The 15,328-nt window shown below is 45.4% G+C and overlaps 1 protein-coding gene across 1 annotated transcript in view; it reads left to right on the forward strand.

Moving 5' to 3' along the window:
* PARD3B (par-3 family cell polarity regulator beta) overlaps window positions 1–11,264 on the forward strand; it is a 622,948-nt gene extending 611,684 nt beyond the window's left edge. The window contains exon 23 of the mRNA XM_081200610.1: window positions 5,428–11,264. Coding sequence (XP_081056736.1) covers window positions 5,428–5,791 — 364 coding nt within the window. The 3' untranslated portion in view covers window positions 5,792–11,264. The remainder of the gene's footprint in view (window positions 1–5,427) is intronic.
* The last annotated feature ends 4,064 nt before the right edge of the window (window positions 11,265–15,328 follow it).

Consider the following 15,328-nt stretch of genomic DNA (forward strand, 5'->3'; position numbering starts at 1 on the left):
TTCCTTTGAAAAGCTCAACAACTTCTGGGGTGTCCTGGTGTTTACTTTTTGAAATATGGCAGCCCTAAGTATGTTCTAGGTCAAGGACTAGAGCACAATCTTAGGCATATTTACTGTGAGATCTTGCAGAGTTCACTAGGATTTGCTCTTTAGGATTGCAAGCCAAAACAGTAAGTAACTCCTCCCACCCCCAAACCAAAACAGTTTCTGCACTTTGAAGCAACATGTGCTTCTCATAGTGCGATGGAAATACTTTGCCCCCCATTTGATAAAAATTTTAAGCCCCTGTTGCCAGTGACCCCTTTGTGGTAGCTGAATGACCCCACAATATCCACATCTGGAAGCACCCTTGAAGGCAGCCCCACGTGGAGCAGGGAGGCTGTGAATCATCTCAATTTTCTCTTCTTCCATGTGTCCCTTCCAGTCTAGGGATCTGTAGCCATCAGCCCACAACATTCCCCTTCCAGAGAAACTAGTGGCCAGCCCCGGAGAGGCGGGTATTAATTCCATGCATTTATTTGATAAGAGTTGAGCTGCTGCGGAAGTTTAGACTTTTGCCCACAAAAATGGGTGACACAGAGCACCAACCACTGCTGGGAAACCATCCGGGTGTGCCATTATTACTAAATCGGTTTTATGCGCCTTTTCTGTTTGACTGCTGGGCTCATAGGGCTTTGGGGCAAGTGGGTCTTTGTGGCCATTTCAGGAACAGGTTCCGGCATGGCTTCACCACAAACCATGGTATTAGCATGTCATGTTGGTGCAGCTTCAACAGAGATAGGCCGGGGGGTGTTTGAGGTTGCTAAAAAGGCAAACCCCTTGTCACCCAGGCCTGCCTTAATTGTGGTGTTATCAGGTCATGTTGGCTTCAGAACCTTGAATGTATGGCCTTGACAGTAAGAGCTTTTTCTGACAGTAGGAGCTGTTGGGCAGTGGAACAGAGGCGGTGGACCCTGCTTCCTTGGAGGTTTCTAAACAGAGGTTGGATGGGCATGCAAAGAGGAAAATAGGGAAATCCAAGTTGCCTTTGCAGGTCTTTAGGGCGATGCCCACCATCAACAATGGTGGTCACACACTTGGGTTGGTTTGTGTCACTGGGTTCCACTCATCTCGGTTCCACACATCGATGCTGAGCTGGATGAGAGCATTAGCAAGGCAGCTACGGCAATGGCTCACCTCTCCAAAACAGTAAAAGAGAATGAGATGCTAATGTCCACTACGAAGATGAAGGCCTACGAGGCTTGCATGTTGAGCATGCTGCTTTTGGGAAGTGAGTTGTGGACAACTTACAACTCTCAGGAGCGACGCCTCAAAACTTTCCACATGCTCTGCATCGGGAAATGAGTATTACATGGAAGAACAGTTTCAAACAGAGCTTGCTGTTGGTAGAGTAACAGGAGAAAGGGCTAACCAGAGAGCTTGTGCCTCCACACACAAAAACAAATACGAAGCAGTCTCATCAGCAAGGCTGAGCCAATACATTTTGGCACCTGAGGCAAACCACAAAATGGTGTCTCCTCACCAGGACCGAGAGCCTACTGTTGAGGCTGTATTGTTGGGGTGGCTGCCAAGGAGGCAGCAGATGCAGTCTCCCAAGGCGTGTGCCACAGCTTCCCTGCTACTGCTGCCTCTGTGGATCCTGCCACCTGAGGCACTCGCCCCGTATTGCCTCATAAGTGAGCCGGCCCTGCTTATCTTGAGCTTTGTTTCTTTGTCATTCCATGGGGTTATGAAAAATGTCAGTGACTGGCGTGGCTGTAAATGTAATCATCCGAGCTCTCTATTTCGTCTTTGGTGAATGAGCTCCTTTGCAAAGTCTCTCTTACGGGCTTCCTTGAGAGACAATAGGAAGGATTCGTTTTGGCCCGAGAGCACATTTGCTTCACTGGCGAAGGAGCCAATCTCATTCCTCCTTGACAGTTTATGAATAAAACCACTGAGGTGTTAAATAATAGGATGATGTGCTTTCCCCTGATATTTTGAATGCCAGGCGGACCGTTCTCTGCGCCAACCAATTGATACTATTTTGAGACTTTGCCCTCCATAGGCACAGGGACACACATCCATTCTTATTTACAGCATCTCTGGCTCTGTCGGGTGACCAGACTCAGATCTGTCAAGTAAAAGCTGTCGCTTTAGTGATGACTAAACCTGAGCCAGGAGTTTGCAGGGGTGAGTGGGTGGGTGTTCAGCTTTATTTCTCATATTTCTCACTGTACTCTGCTGCTGGAACTGCAAAAGAAAGAGCAGCAACAGTACATCGGTTTTGCCCGCTGTGCTTTGATACCAGCAGGCCTGTGAGGTGGAAGTAGATAGTACCGCAAGCTGAATTGCATCAAATCGCGAGTCTGCGGTGTTTTGTTTTCTGCCTTGCTGTCATGTGGTGCGTGTTTTTTCTCACCGGTAAAACTTGTGCTACTCAGATGTCAATGCCCAGTGCCTAATAATAATAATAATAAATTTTATTTATATCCCGCCCTCCCCAGCCGAGGCCGGGCTCAGGGCGGCTAACAACAATAAAATAAAATAATACAACATTCTAAAATCATTTCATTAAAATTAATTCAACTCAAATTGAAGGCAACCATTAGGATAAAATTCTGTCATGATTGCCGAGGGAGGGAGTCAGGCTGTGCCCTGACCAAAGGCCTGGTGGAACAGCTCTGTCTTGCAGGCCCTGCGGAAAGATGTCAAGTCCTGCAGGGCCCTAGTCTCTTGTGGCAGAGCGTTCCACCAGATTGGAGCCACAGCTGAAAAATGAAGATGACAGGATCCGTCCAAGCACTATACCTGATGGGCAAAGGACTCAATTTCCCCACTGCAGTCTCTGCAGCATTTAGAGAAGCAAATCACTAGGAACAGGAGATGTATAATACTTGTGGTACCCAAGGCATGCCAGTTCACATATATGAGCTCTTAATTTTCCATTATGTCTTACTTCATAAACTGGAAGCACAACTGTCCTTTCTCAGTTAAGTGTAACCAAGTTAAAATGAGCTGGAGACGAATCAGCGAAATCAGCAACATTTCACACTTCTTTTCTTTCCGTTTACACCGGTACTCTCAAAACATTTTATCAGTATCTGTAAAATGGCCATGTGTGTCCACAGCAAATGTGTTCTTCTGGGTGCATATATATCCTGGTGGCGATTTGCTGTGGTTTCTTGCTTCCTGGGCTAGTAATTGGTGCTGCTCTCCTATTAGAAAACATAAGTGTTATCTGCAGGAATTGAAATTGGGGTGGGATTGAATTTCCAGAAGAGTGAAGGCTGAAGGGGTGAGACTCTTCACCACAAGGACTCAGGTTGTATGGCACAATGATGAAAATAAAAGAAAAAAGGTTCACCAACGGTCTGATCAAGCAGGACTCTTCTTAGATTCTTTCTAGGTGAATTTTTTTTTAATTTCCCACACCTCTTGAATCTGCTGGCTTTTCCTTTCCTTTTGTGGATTTAGGTTGCCGTTGTGTAAATCTTTATTGCTCACTCTTACCAATTTCACTTGATGCTAATATGATGTTAAAGGGATGTGGGTGGTGCCCACAGATCCTAGGGCTTGCCGATCAGAAGGTCGGCAGTTCGAATCCCTGTGATGGGGTGAGCTCCCGTTGCTCGGTCCCTGCTCCTGCCAACCTAGCAGTTCAAAAGCATGTCAAAGTGCAAGTAGATAAATAGGTACCACTCCGGCGGGAAGGTAAACGGTGTTTCCGTGCACTGCTCTGGTTCGCCAGAAGCGGCTTAGTCATGCTGGCCACATGACCCAGAAGCCGTCTGCGGACAAACACCGGCTCCCTCGGCCAGTAAAGCGAGATTAGCGCCGCAACCCCAGAGTCGTCCACGACTGGACCCAGCGGTCAGAGGTCCCTTTACCTTTACCTTTAATATGATTTTAAATGGTCGTGTGCTACACCTTGGGTTCCTCTGGGTTTTTCTGTTTTGTTTTTTGATGATCTTCCATGAATGCACAAAGAGCAAGGTTGTCCAGGGATCTGTCGCTGTCTGAGCTCTGCTTCCCGGTTGTGTGTGTTATATCTTGTGCGGCATTTCAGAAGATACAAGTTCTTCTACAATTGGCCTGAACAACAATGACCAAAAATATCTCCCTGGCTAGAGTCTTGCCTCTCCTCCTTCCTAGTGGAGGCTGCCTCCAATCTGCTTGTAACTGGCACCCATATATCGGAGTTTCCATGTGCCAAGATTGCTTAAGGTGGAAGATAAGCTTGGCTTGTTCCAAGGTTCCCCCACCTTTTTCTGGGAAGCTGGACCAGAGTTAGGGGGGAGAGTTTGTTTTGTTTTAAATGACACATTAAAAAAATAGAAGCCAGATCACTGCAGGTCCAAAAAAGAAAGCATATATGTCTGGCGGGGGGGGGGGGAATATTCAGCACTGCATTGCAGGGTGGTATCTGGTCTGCAAAAACCAACACACTCCAGAAAGCATGGTATCTATTTTTGCATCTGAAAAAATGTTGCCGTCAACAGTTCTCTTCAGAGCTAGTCAGCATTCTTTCTGTAACTGAAGAACTATTTTAGCCTTGAAGAGAACAATCTCTAATCACAGAGAGGGTTTTTTTGTGTGTATGTGTGGCTTCTGGGTTGACATCTACATAAAACAGTTATTTATTCCGTGTAACACTTATCCCGGCTTTACCCTTATTAGGGAGAATCCCCTCATTAATGTAAATCCTGGAATTAAGACAGAGAAAACTACAGAAATTACTCCATAATCAGGCCCCTTGGCATTACATGGTCACACATGTTGCTTTTCACATGCACCAGAGCTTGTCAAATCCTTATTGATGCAGACACGTTACAGATTTAGGCCCTCCTACTCACGCCCATGTGTGTTTGAATGTGCTCTTTTCCACTGAAACGGTGTTGGCAGCTAGCCCACTAAATGCAGATACAATATCCTCATATCCGTACTGTTTTCTTCTGGGAGTTCCAGGCTTTCCAACTGCGAGTTTTTATGGACTGACATGTCCGAGACAAGAAAATTGGCGAAACAGCTTTGAGGTGTGAATATTGGTGTTCGTGAGCCTTGTGGGGCTCGCCAGGATGCAGACCCAACTCATCTGTTTATCCTCAGGCTAGATAAGACACAGTCCGGCGCACATCATTGAAAGGGCTCTTTGTTTTCCATTATTGCAAGAGGGTCGTGAGGAGCTCGCATTGTGAGGCGGAGGATTCCAGTGGTGCCTTTTTCTAAAGGAGCTGCGATGTGCGCTGGACCTTTGCGCCAGCTTCCGGCGTGTGTTTTACCAATCTAGCAGCATGCATCTGCCAGGAAGTCTTTATTCTGTCTTGACTCACGTTGGCCAGTCGCTAGAGCTTGGTGGCTTTTCTTGTCCCAAACAAATGGGGAACTTCAAATGGAAGCGACGTGGGGCTTTCTATTTACAACTCTCTTCTTTTCTTTCCCTCCCAGGCATGGACCCATAGAACCCATGGAGTATATAGCAGGACAACGGGTGATGTATAAAGACAGAGATCTTCCTTACTATCAAGCTGGCCACCCACCAGTACATCCCTCCAAAGGGAGCTACGCTCTCCCACAAGATGGCCCAAGGGCAACAGAGATATGGTATCCTCAGTGTGGTCTTCCACAGCAACCAGTAGGCCAGCACAAAGGACCCCTCCGCCAAGATGTGCCACCCTCCCCGCCTCAAGGCCATAGGGGGTTGCCTTATCATGAAATGGGCAGACTCGCTCATCGCCGAGCCGGCCCGGATCAGTACCAATACAGGCATCAAGATCCTAGGCAGAAGGACCCCATGACCGCGGCCGTATAGCCTAAAGCCGGACTCCTGTCGATATCTCACCTTGCAGCCGTTACCACTGATCTTGCCTACCCCAGGGGAGAGATGTCGTTTGAGCCTGTCCAGTTTGCACCCAGGACACGTTTGCGAACATAATTGCAAGCTTGCAAAAAGCGGTACAGTGACTTTTGGGTACCACCAGTGTATTGGAGTGTGTGTTTTAATGCTTCCTCAAACGTAGAAGGCGGCAGGCAAAGAGTAAGCAGAATTTCTTCTAAGCACGCCTTAAAAGTGCCACTCAGGGCTGTTTGCAACAAACTACACAAGCACATACTAGATGCCCACATTGCAGGGAACTATTTTGGACATTGTTTCAGAAAGAGTATTCCACGGGTGCCAATGTGTGTGCCCTCAGTATGGCAGACCCTTCTTTTCTATGGCCTCTGACTGGAGAATTATTTTAAGAGTGGAGATGGGCTCACGGTGTGACCTGACATTTCTCTCTGTTGTCCTAGGGAAATACTGTTTTGCTCTCATCCCGGTCATATTTTTTAATTGCCCCTTCAGATATTCAGTTTTTCTGTCCCCCTCTTCAGTTTTTGTCACATGGAGACCCTTTGGGGAATCTTATTTGCTCTCCCGAGTTGCCAACTCAGAGACGAAAGGGTTGTAGGGACGGTGGCAGCGGCTATGTAAGACAACTCGCCCCCAGCACCCAATTTTGCAGGAGTGGTAGCGGGAGTCTCCCCCTCCCATACAAACTGTTGCTGGCCATTCAGGCACAGCGCCCGGCTATCCTTGCGTTGGCTTTTGACTTCAAAGTGTCTCCTGTGAAGGCTATTCTTCTTCAGATCCCACCCCAGGAAGGAAGGTCAGGGGATACCAGGCCCCCTGTTGCCTGGCAGAAATTCTGCAGGGCTGCAGCGCCCAGGGCTTGGTGAGCTTGTAGCAAAGGAGGCAGCCTTCTGTTTTAAAATGGTGGGTTATCAGATGGTCATTTTAAGAGAGAAGACAAAAACACACCAGAGGATCAGAGATACAGGATAAGAATAGTGTTTTAATGACTTCCAAACATGTTCCAACAGTGAAGGGAGGAAGTTCAAGTGGTCCCTGGCGTTCCTCTAGCTTGCGTTTCTGAGGGAGGTGGTCCTGTTTGCAGGTTATTGACTGTGGGGGACGTGGAGGGTCTTTTTGGTTCTGTTTATTTTTACTTGCCACCCTGTCTAACAAAGCCTTTGAAACTTTGATGAGCTAGGAATTCGGAGCAGCTCCAGCATCATTTTTTTAAACCCCCTTTTTTAAAAAAAATTATATTAAAAAAAATCATCCTTTCCTTTGGATGGCTTTCAAGGCTATTTATTCCATAGCCTTTTTCCTTTCAAGGAAAAGACCTTGGGGCCTGGCCACAGAAGGAGCCATTGGTTTCCTTTTGGTATGCAGCAAATTAACAGGATTCATTACACAGGTCGTCTCATAATTATTATATATTGCACAGAGGGGTCATCTACCAGGCACAGCCATTTATCATTTACCCTTTCTGAAATGGCTTCATTATACCCGCTGGCCTCTAGAGACTTGGCGCTTAGTGAATCTGTCACACGCACAAATTTGTGTTGCTGCGTTTGAAAGGACGAATTCCTCCACTGCCCATGAAAGGTTCTATGGTGTCGCATTGAACCCACTGGCCTAACATTGTTGTCCCGAGTATTAATATTCACACAAGTAATTGATTTTTTGTTTGTTTGTTTAATATGAAAAGGAACAAAACCCAAACCTAACAGCCTCAGATTCAAAGTCCCTGAGTAGCAAATAGCAGGGTTTGGGATCCAAGGTTGTGTGTCTCATAGCCTTCTCTAGGTCATTTACTCTCCAGGCAGGACTAAGCAGGAAACAGTTTAGCGAGGACAGTTGTGTTTCTACCATTAATTCCAACAAGAAATTGTCACCAGGGAGTGACTTTTCCCTGTAATTATTCTCAGACTGCTTGTTCCTAAAATGGCAAATACATATTATAGCCATGTAAAAGGCCAATATCTATTTCCACCAGATGAATTTCAAGTGGCTGTGAATAAGTAAGCTGGGAGGCTGATATTTTTGGGAAATGTATCTGTATAAAATACCCTTAAATTTTGTCCAGTCCACTTTTAAATGGGCGGCTAAGTCCCTCCTGATAAGTGCAGTCATGTCTTCCTTAACATTTGCAGCTTTAAGTAGAGTGTGAACGTCGAATTGTTTACTCCTTGCTAAGCCTAAATTCCTGTTGAATATCTTGTTTCATATCTGAACCGAGGTAAGATACCACACAGAAGACAGGAAATAATGGCCTGTTGTTATCACTGGTGTATAGTGACTGGTCATCCAAACTAGATCAATCATGTTAAAATGTTACTTACATTCTTCTGTCCTGGTTTGGTGGAGGGAGGACAAAGCTCTTCCTTGTTTCTCAAACTTGGGTCCCCAACTGTTGTTGAACTACAATTCCCTTCATCCCTGACAGCAGGTCCTGCTAGCTAGGGATGATGGGAGCTGTAGCCCGACAACGGCTGGGCACCCAAGTTTGAGAAACACTGGGCGGAGTTCATTATGAAAAAAGAGATTGCTTTCTGCCTTCTGTGGCCCTGTAGTCTGTGCCAGCCATTTTGCTGGTATTTACAGCTTCACCTGCAACGGTGGAAGTTACCCCAAATGTGTGACGTTTTTAGGTCACTTGGAGTGCTTGGTGGCTCCCGAACAATATGATCCAGGTCATCTAACCCAGCCTGTGGGGGAATTCTCTGTGATGAAATTCTTCTGCTTTATCCCTTGCCTTGTGAACTCTTTTGAAGAGCATGGAGGTGGACATTTGTCTCAGGTGTATGCAGGCAATCATTTAATTGAGAGAAGCTTCAACTTTGGATCTGAAGCAAGGTGGATATTGAGAAGGCCACTCTCAAACAACAACCCCATTCCCTTCCCCTTTGGGGTATAGTACAAGTGCTTCCCCCTCAAAGATTTCTGTAAATAGACCATATGTAAGACAGACAAAGATAGGCAGATGTTCAAGGAGTGCAGAAAGGCCACCAGGAGTGAGGTGAACATTTTAAAATGCACTTTGTACAAATATAACCTATGATACGTTGGATCCTCCAATAGAAGAAGCTAATGTTGATGACAGTGGCTTTATCTCTAGCCTGATCACAATTAAGGGGAGCTTTGGAAGATAAGCTCCTGCCTTATAAATCACCTGCCTCCTAACCCCTTTCTGGTGCCATTTCGCTCCCATTCGCAGAGATAACTGACAGCATTTCAGGAGCTAGGGATAAATCCAAATTGAATGGAAAGAGCCTGTCTGGATTATTTATGGCCTTTGAAGCTTGTGCTCAGTTGTTTTCCATGTAACATGAAACACCCTTCTAAAACTCCCATTGACTGCAGTGGGTAGGACAAGGCAGGTCAAGAGATGACCCTTCTCAGCTGTTAATCTTAGCCAATGGGGTATTCAACTATGCTTCTGATTTCAAAGCCATAGGAGACTTTTCCTCCTTTTGGTTAAAAAAATATAGATGCAGTACTATATAGATGCTTTGTGCTTTGCTGAAAGGAGCAAAAACTCCTGGCCTGGTTTTGGGGGGACAGGGGCAAAGGAAACTGAATGGCATCCCCATCAGTCTGAAATGCCCCCATGTTTCTAATGGGGAGGGAGAGCAGTTGGCTGATTTAAGTGACTCACAGAAGAGTGTGGGTGTGGGTGTGTGCACACACGCATGTAGATGTATATATATCTTGCTTCTCTGGAATAACGCAAAACAAACTATCGGCACCATATTGCAGACAAATGTGTAGCACACACACATATCACAAGGTGCTGTAGCTGGTGGATCAAAATATGTATCACTTGCACGCAAAACAATTCCACAAGAGCCATTAAGAAAACAAGTTGCTCTTTTCTCGCATGCACCCGTATGTTTGCGAATATTAATGGATCTGAGAGGGTTCTTTGCTATTCACAAAGGCCTCGTGTGCTAAATGTCCATGATAACGTGCCAATCCGACAGAAGCCATCGCAAGTGAATTTGGGCGGCTCTGATCAGCCCCTGTGGGATGCATTTTCACACGCAAGTTCGAAAATGGGCATCAATGCGCTTGTTGATTAAGTTTGCCGTGTCGGCCCCACCCTGTGAAGAAAACAGGTGCCTCCCACCGCAGTCCCAATTTCCCCTTGCTTTAGCGATGAAGCTCAGGCCAACAAATATGGATGGATGGCCAGATTCATGCCCGTATCCTGACAAGAGGTAGGGAGAACGTGTCCAATCATAAGGCACAAATATGAGCTGCACAAGCCATCTATACCTTCCCACCTTAACCCCCCAAAGGGCTAAGAAGGAGCACATTGCAGTTGCTAGCCAACTGTGTGATCTGCTCTCTTCAAAGGCTGGCTCTTCAAAGGATAGGGCTCCCTTGCGAAGAGGGGCAAAGGTTTCGCGCATGCCAGCAGGGAAATCGTAAGGACAGCACAAGGGATGGGGGCTGCATAAAACTGGTTTCAGAGCAAGCAGTCAAAACGGCTAGATACAGCTTTGTACATTTATTCCCCAAGTGCTGAGCTGGCTTAGGTATTGCATTTGGAACAGAAGCCTGGCTGAAAGCCCGCTGAACTTACTGGAAACATCAGTGTACTTTGGAGCAAATTCCTGTTGCATTTTTTAATTTAATTTTATTTTTTGTGACGAAAACTAGATTTGACGCGTTAACTGTTGAGTGGCTGGGTGCTCCGTGCAGACACCCAACAGTTTCCTGAACCAGCTGTTGACATTATTAGCTCCTGGGATGCAGGATCAACTCTGACTGCAGCAACTGAAAAGGGCGAGGAGTCAAAAAAACAAGGAGAGGTCCTGGGAAGTCAGAATTCCAAATTCTCTTCAAAACCCCAACATTCCAAGTGCTACCCTTAGCCAGATATAAAGCTTCACGTGCTGCCTAATCTTTGTATACTGTTGAAACGCTACCTCCTTCCTTTCTGCCTTTTTAAAAACACTAGGCGTTGCATGGTAGATGTGCTCTGGGGTGAACATATCCTCTCCCTTGTGGGAGCTAAGATGCATGGACAGCTTTCCCAGATCAGGCTCTCGTGTATAACTCTCTGCAAGAGCATTCTAGCCATCTGTGCACTTACTTGAGAGACGTTTGCCTCTCAGTGCAGAAACCAGAACTTTTTTCTTATACATACGTATTTTTAAGCCTTCATTCGCAAGACATCAATTTCAGATTATTTCTGGCGCAATCCCACAAACGGTAATGGGAATTGCTCGTTTATACACCGCTGTCCTTTTCTATTCTTTCTTGTTGTTGCGCATATGCGCCTATATTTGTGTGTGCTTTTTTAAAATTGTTTAAAAGTTTGGGAAATTTATTGGGGGGGATTTAAGAGATCATCTGGTACCACTGTTTCACTTTTTTTTGTTACATATCACAATATAAATGCTGAACAGTTTTATTTTGCATTAAAATAAAGGCTTTAAGAACAACTGCCAAGGGGTTTTTTTGTCTGATCTTTTGATCCCCATCAACTGTGGTCCGTTCTCAACAGAGACACTCTTTGAGAAGAAACATAATAGGGGGGGGGGGTCAGGCAGTTGCGACAATGGCTAGTTTCCTTCTTGCCATTGTTTTGCACACCACAAACCTCCAGGCTCCATTCATCCAGTGGCAGGATTAGCTCAAAACAACTTCATTAAAGTGTAACCCCGAAATTCCAGATCTCCCCCCCAAATAAAAACCTGATGCCAAAGTTTAGTACCATTTTTGTGCCACGAACGCTGAGTTTCTTGCCACCACCACCACCCCAAACCAAGTAACTGAGACAGCAAATCGTGGTCCCCAAATCCAACCTTGTCACACGTTAACGAAGCTGCTCAAAACTGCTTTTGTGAATGTCACAAATAGATACCAAACAAATCTAAGCATACCTACTTGGAACTAGATTCAACTGAAGCCAGTGGTGCCTTATTTGTAGGGATTTTCTTGTCCCTGTTCCTGGTATATGTATAAACACTAATTTAGGAAGAAGAAGAGAAGAAGTGGAGTTTGGATTTGATATCCCGCTTTATCACTACCTGAAGGAGTCTCAAAGCGGCTAACATTCTCCTTTTCCCTTCCTCCCCCACAACAAACACTCTGTGAGGTGAGTGGGGCTGAGAGACTTCAGAGAAGCGTGACTAGCCCAAGGTCACCCAGCAGCTGCAGGTGGAGGAGCGGGGAATCGAACCCGGTTCACCAGATTACGAGTCCACTGCTCTTAACCACTACACCACACTGGCTCTCCAATTGCTACCATTTAAATTAATTGCTACCATTTAAATAGACATACAGTACATCTCAGCATAGGGCAGAAGACTGACCTGATGAGCAACTTTCCCTGTTCCTCCTTATGGTTCTTCAATCCAGGCTTGGACCAGATGACTATCCTCTGTGGAGTTGGGCTACTCTGTACTTCTGCATTAGAGGCACTGTATCTCTGAATACCACCTCCTAGGAACAAGAGCAAGAAATGGCTTAAGTAGGACAATGGCTTAAGCACAGGACAACATTAATTGCTATGGCACCATTAGCCCAAATGTACAAATGTGTTAAGGGACGCGGGTGGCGCTGTGGGTTAAACCACAGAGCCTTGGACTTGCCGATCAGAAGGTCAGGGGTTCGAATCCCCGCGACGGGGTGAGCTCCCGTTGCGCGGTCCCTGGTCCTGCCAACCTAGCAGTTCAAAAGCACGTCAAAGTACAAGTAGATAAATAGGTACCACTCCGGCGGGAAGGTAAGCGGCGTTTCCGTGCGCTGCTCTGGTTCACCAGAAGCGGCTTAGTCATGCTGGCCACATGACCCGGAAGCTGTACGCCGGCTCCCTCGGCCAATAAAGCGAGATGAGCACTGCAACCCCCGAGTCGGCCACGACTGGACCTAATGGTCAGGGGTCCCTTTACCTTTACAAATATGTTACTTGGGCTGACCCATAATATTTCAGGTTGGGTGGAAAACAAAGTACCATATGCAGTGCTTTTTTCTGGGGGTACACATACCCCTAAACATTCTGTGAATCTTAAATTTGGCCTCATTGAGGGGCAGTATTTCAATAAGAGTAGGAAAATGAGAGTACCCCTAAACATCTTTTTTAGGGGGGGAAAGCACTGACCGTATGTAATAGTAAATGTTGCAGAACATATTCAAGTTGCTTCTGTTCTTTAAGGACAATCAGATAAATTGGGGAAAGAGAGGTTTTTAAGTATTGGGGGAGTTGTTTTTTACAAAAGTGAAATCACGGTCAATTTACAGGTATCAGAGTTGCGGAGTAAGCAGCAAGCAATGTGCAATAAGGAAACGGGTAGCACTGTGAATTAAACTACAGAGCCTAGGACTTGCCAATCAGAAGGTCGGCGGTTCGAATCCCCGTGACGGAGTGAGCTCCCATTGTTCGGTCCCTGCTCCTACCAACCTAGCAGTTCGAAAGCACGTCAAAGTGCAAGTAGATAAATAGGTACTGCTCCGGCGGGAAGGTAAACAGCATTTCTGTGCGCTGCTCTGGTTTGCCAGAAGCAGCTTAGTCATGTTGGCCACATGACCTGGAAGCTGTACGCCGGCTCCCTTGGCCAATAAAGCGAGATGAGCACAGCAACCCCAGAGTCGGCCATGACTGGACCTAATGGTCAGGGGTCCCTTTACCTTTAATGTGCAATAGGGGTTCAGTGGATTGGGAGGGTAATCGGGCAAAGAGAAAAGGCACGACAGAAATTAACAAGAGCTTGTCACTGTTTTCAGTGTTCAGAAGATACGTTTTCCTTTTGCATAAAATACCATGCGTCGTTTCCAAACCGCCACTTCACTCTTCAGAAATATGGAATGGGCTTAATCATGTGACAGAGACATTGCATTCTAACATGAGTGGCTGCCAAGTTTAGCTCTCTTACCCTAAGCCTCTGTCACTTTTTACGGGAGTTTAGATGTGGTCTGGCATCGTCCAGCCTGGGACTGCTTTTTATCTGCCCAAATCCCTTATGTAGTCTCAGTTACATATAGATTACTTCCCTTCTGGTCTTGTAAGCTTCTGCTCTGTGGTTTGTAATCAGTAAAACCACCAAGCGAGGTTGTGGGTGTTTTAAAAGTAGATGCAGGGGGGAAAGGGACAGATTTCACACTAAAGAGAAGCAGTCAAGACAGATGTCAAAGGAATATATAATACAGGTCCACATCTTTGAACAGTTAGAGGCACTATTTGAGATGTTGCGGTCTGGCGAAAGCACCTCAAAGAAACAGGAAAGAAAATGAATCCTCTGTAGCAGTCAGTAAAGAGATTATTCCAACACTAAATAAAACCTTTCTTCCTTTATGATATTCAGCGAACAAACTGAAGGATGGCGAAACCTCAACCCTGGAACATGAGAAGGTCTTCAAATCTATCAAGGTTGTGACTGGATTCATTAAAACATATTCAGTGCTCAAGAAAATCCAGGACATATATATGCAGAGTTTGACATTTATACCCAAGGCACCGGCAACATTAAGTTGGTTTTAGCACATATTAAATGATAATCCGTGTAGACAGCAATTTTGAAGGGGATTTCTGTCAAGTGTGTTGCACTTTTAGCTAAATCTACATAGGTAGATAAAGCTCTAATGCTTTAATTCCCCTTCTCTCCCCCCCCACCCGCTAATGATATAAACAGATGAATCAAGAGAACAGGAAACAAAAGAAGTCTTTTAAGCACAAAGAACTTGGTGACTGTGCTTTTTTCTTTTTAAGCTGCTCTTAAATCTGCTGTACTCCATGCTGCCGCTACGCACAAAGCTTGGATGCTGAGGTAAGTTAACAAGGACTTTGAGAGAAGAAAATTTCATGTCCCCTGCACAGGGGTCAAAGTGTCCCCTTGAACAATGTGCACGGCGGATGCTAAGGAAAGAGAATCCTTGAAAATTGCCTTCACTTCAGCAGCAAGCTAAGGGTTGTGTTAAGAATCCCAGCCAAAAAAATGACAGCAAATCAGTGCACCGTGTAATCGTTGCACGGTGGGCACTCGTGCCATTTTCACACGTGATGGTGCACAAAGTTTTGGCTGGGAAAATCTCTCTTGTGCAGCCAGAAACAGAAGGATTTAGTGACACATTCAGTCTGAAGGGGTATCACCCAGGACTTGCAAACTCAGTAAGAGATAGGCAACATATCTCCCTGGGCATTATACAGATAATGTGTTGCCAACTCACCTTAATTACATGGTGAAACTCAAAGCAAAAATTTGCAGAAAAATGGGATGGTTATAGAAGATATGTTCAAAAATATAATAATAGTTTTGACTCCGTGCTAGCATTCGAGTGATAAAGGAACTAAAAGGAGGTGGACAACAATTAAGGATCTATTATGTTCAGAATGTATTAGAAAAATTATATAGAAAGGTTTATTGGTTTGTGTACATTCAAATGTAAGATAAAATATATGCAAAGGGACTTGACAGGAAGTCAAAGATGAAGAAAAGATTTTGGAAGATAAAAGGGGGAAAATATTTACTTTCATTATTATCATTTTGTGTGCGGGTGTGTGGGTGTCTG

Source organism: Podarcis bocagei, assembly GCF_964188305.1.
Source record: "Podarcis bocagei genome assembly, chromosome: 1".
NCBI lineage: Eukaryota > Metazoa > Chordata > Lepidosauria > Squamata > Lacertidae > Podarcis > Podarcis bocagei.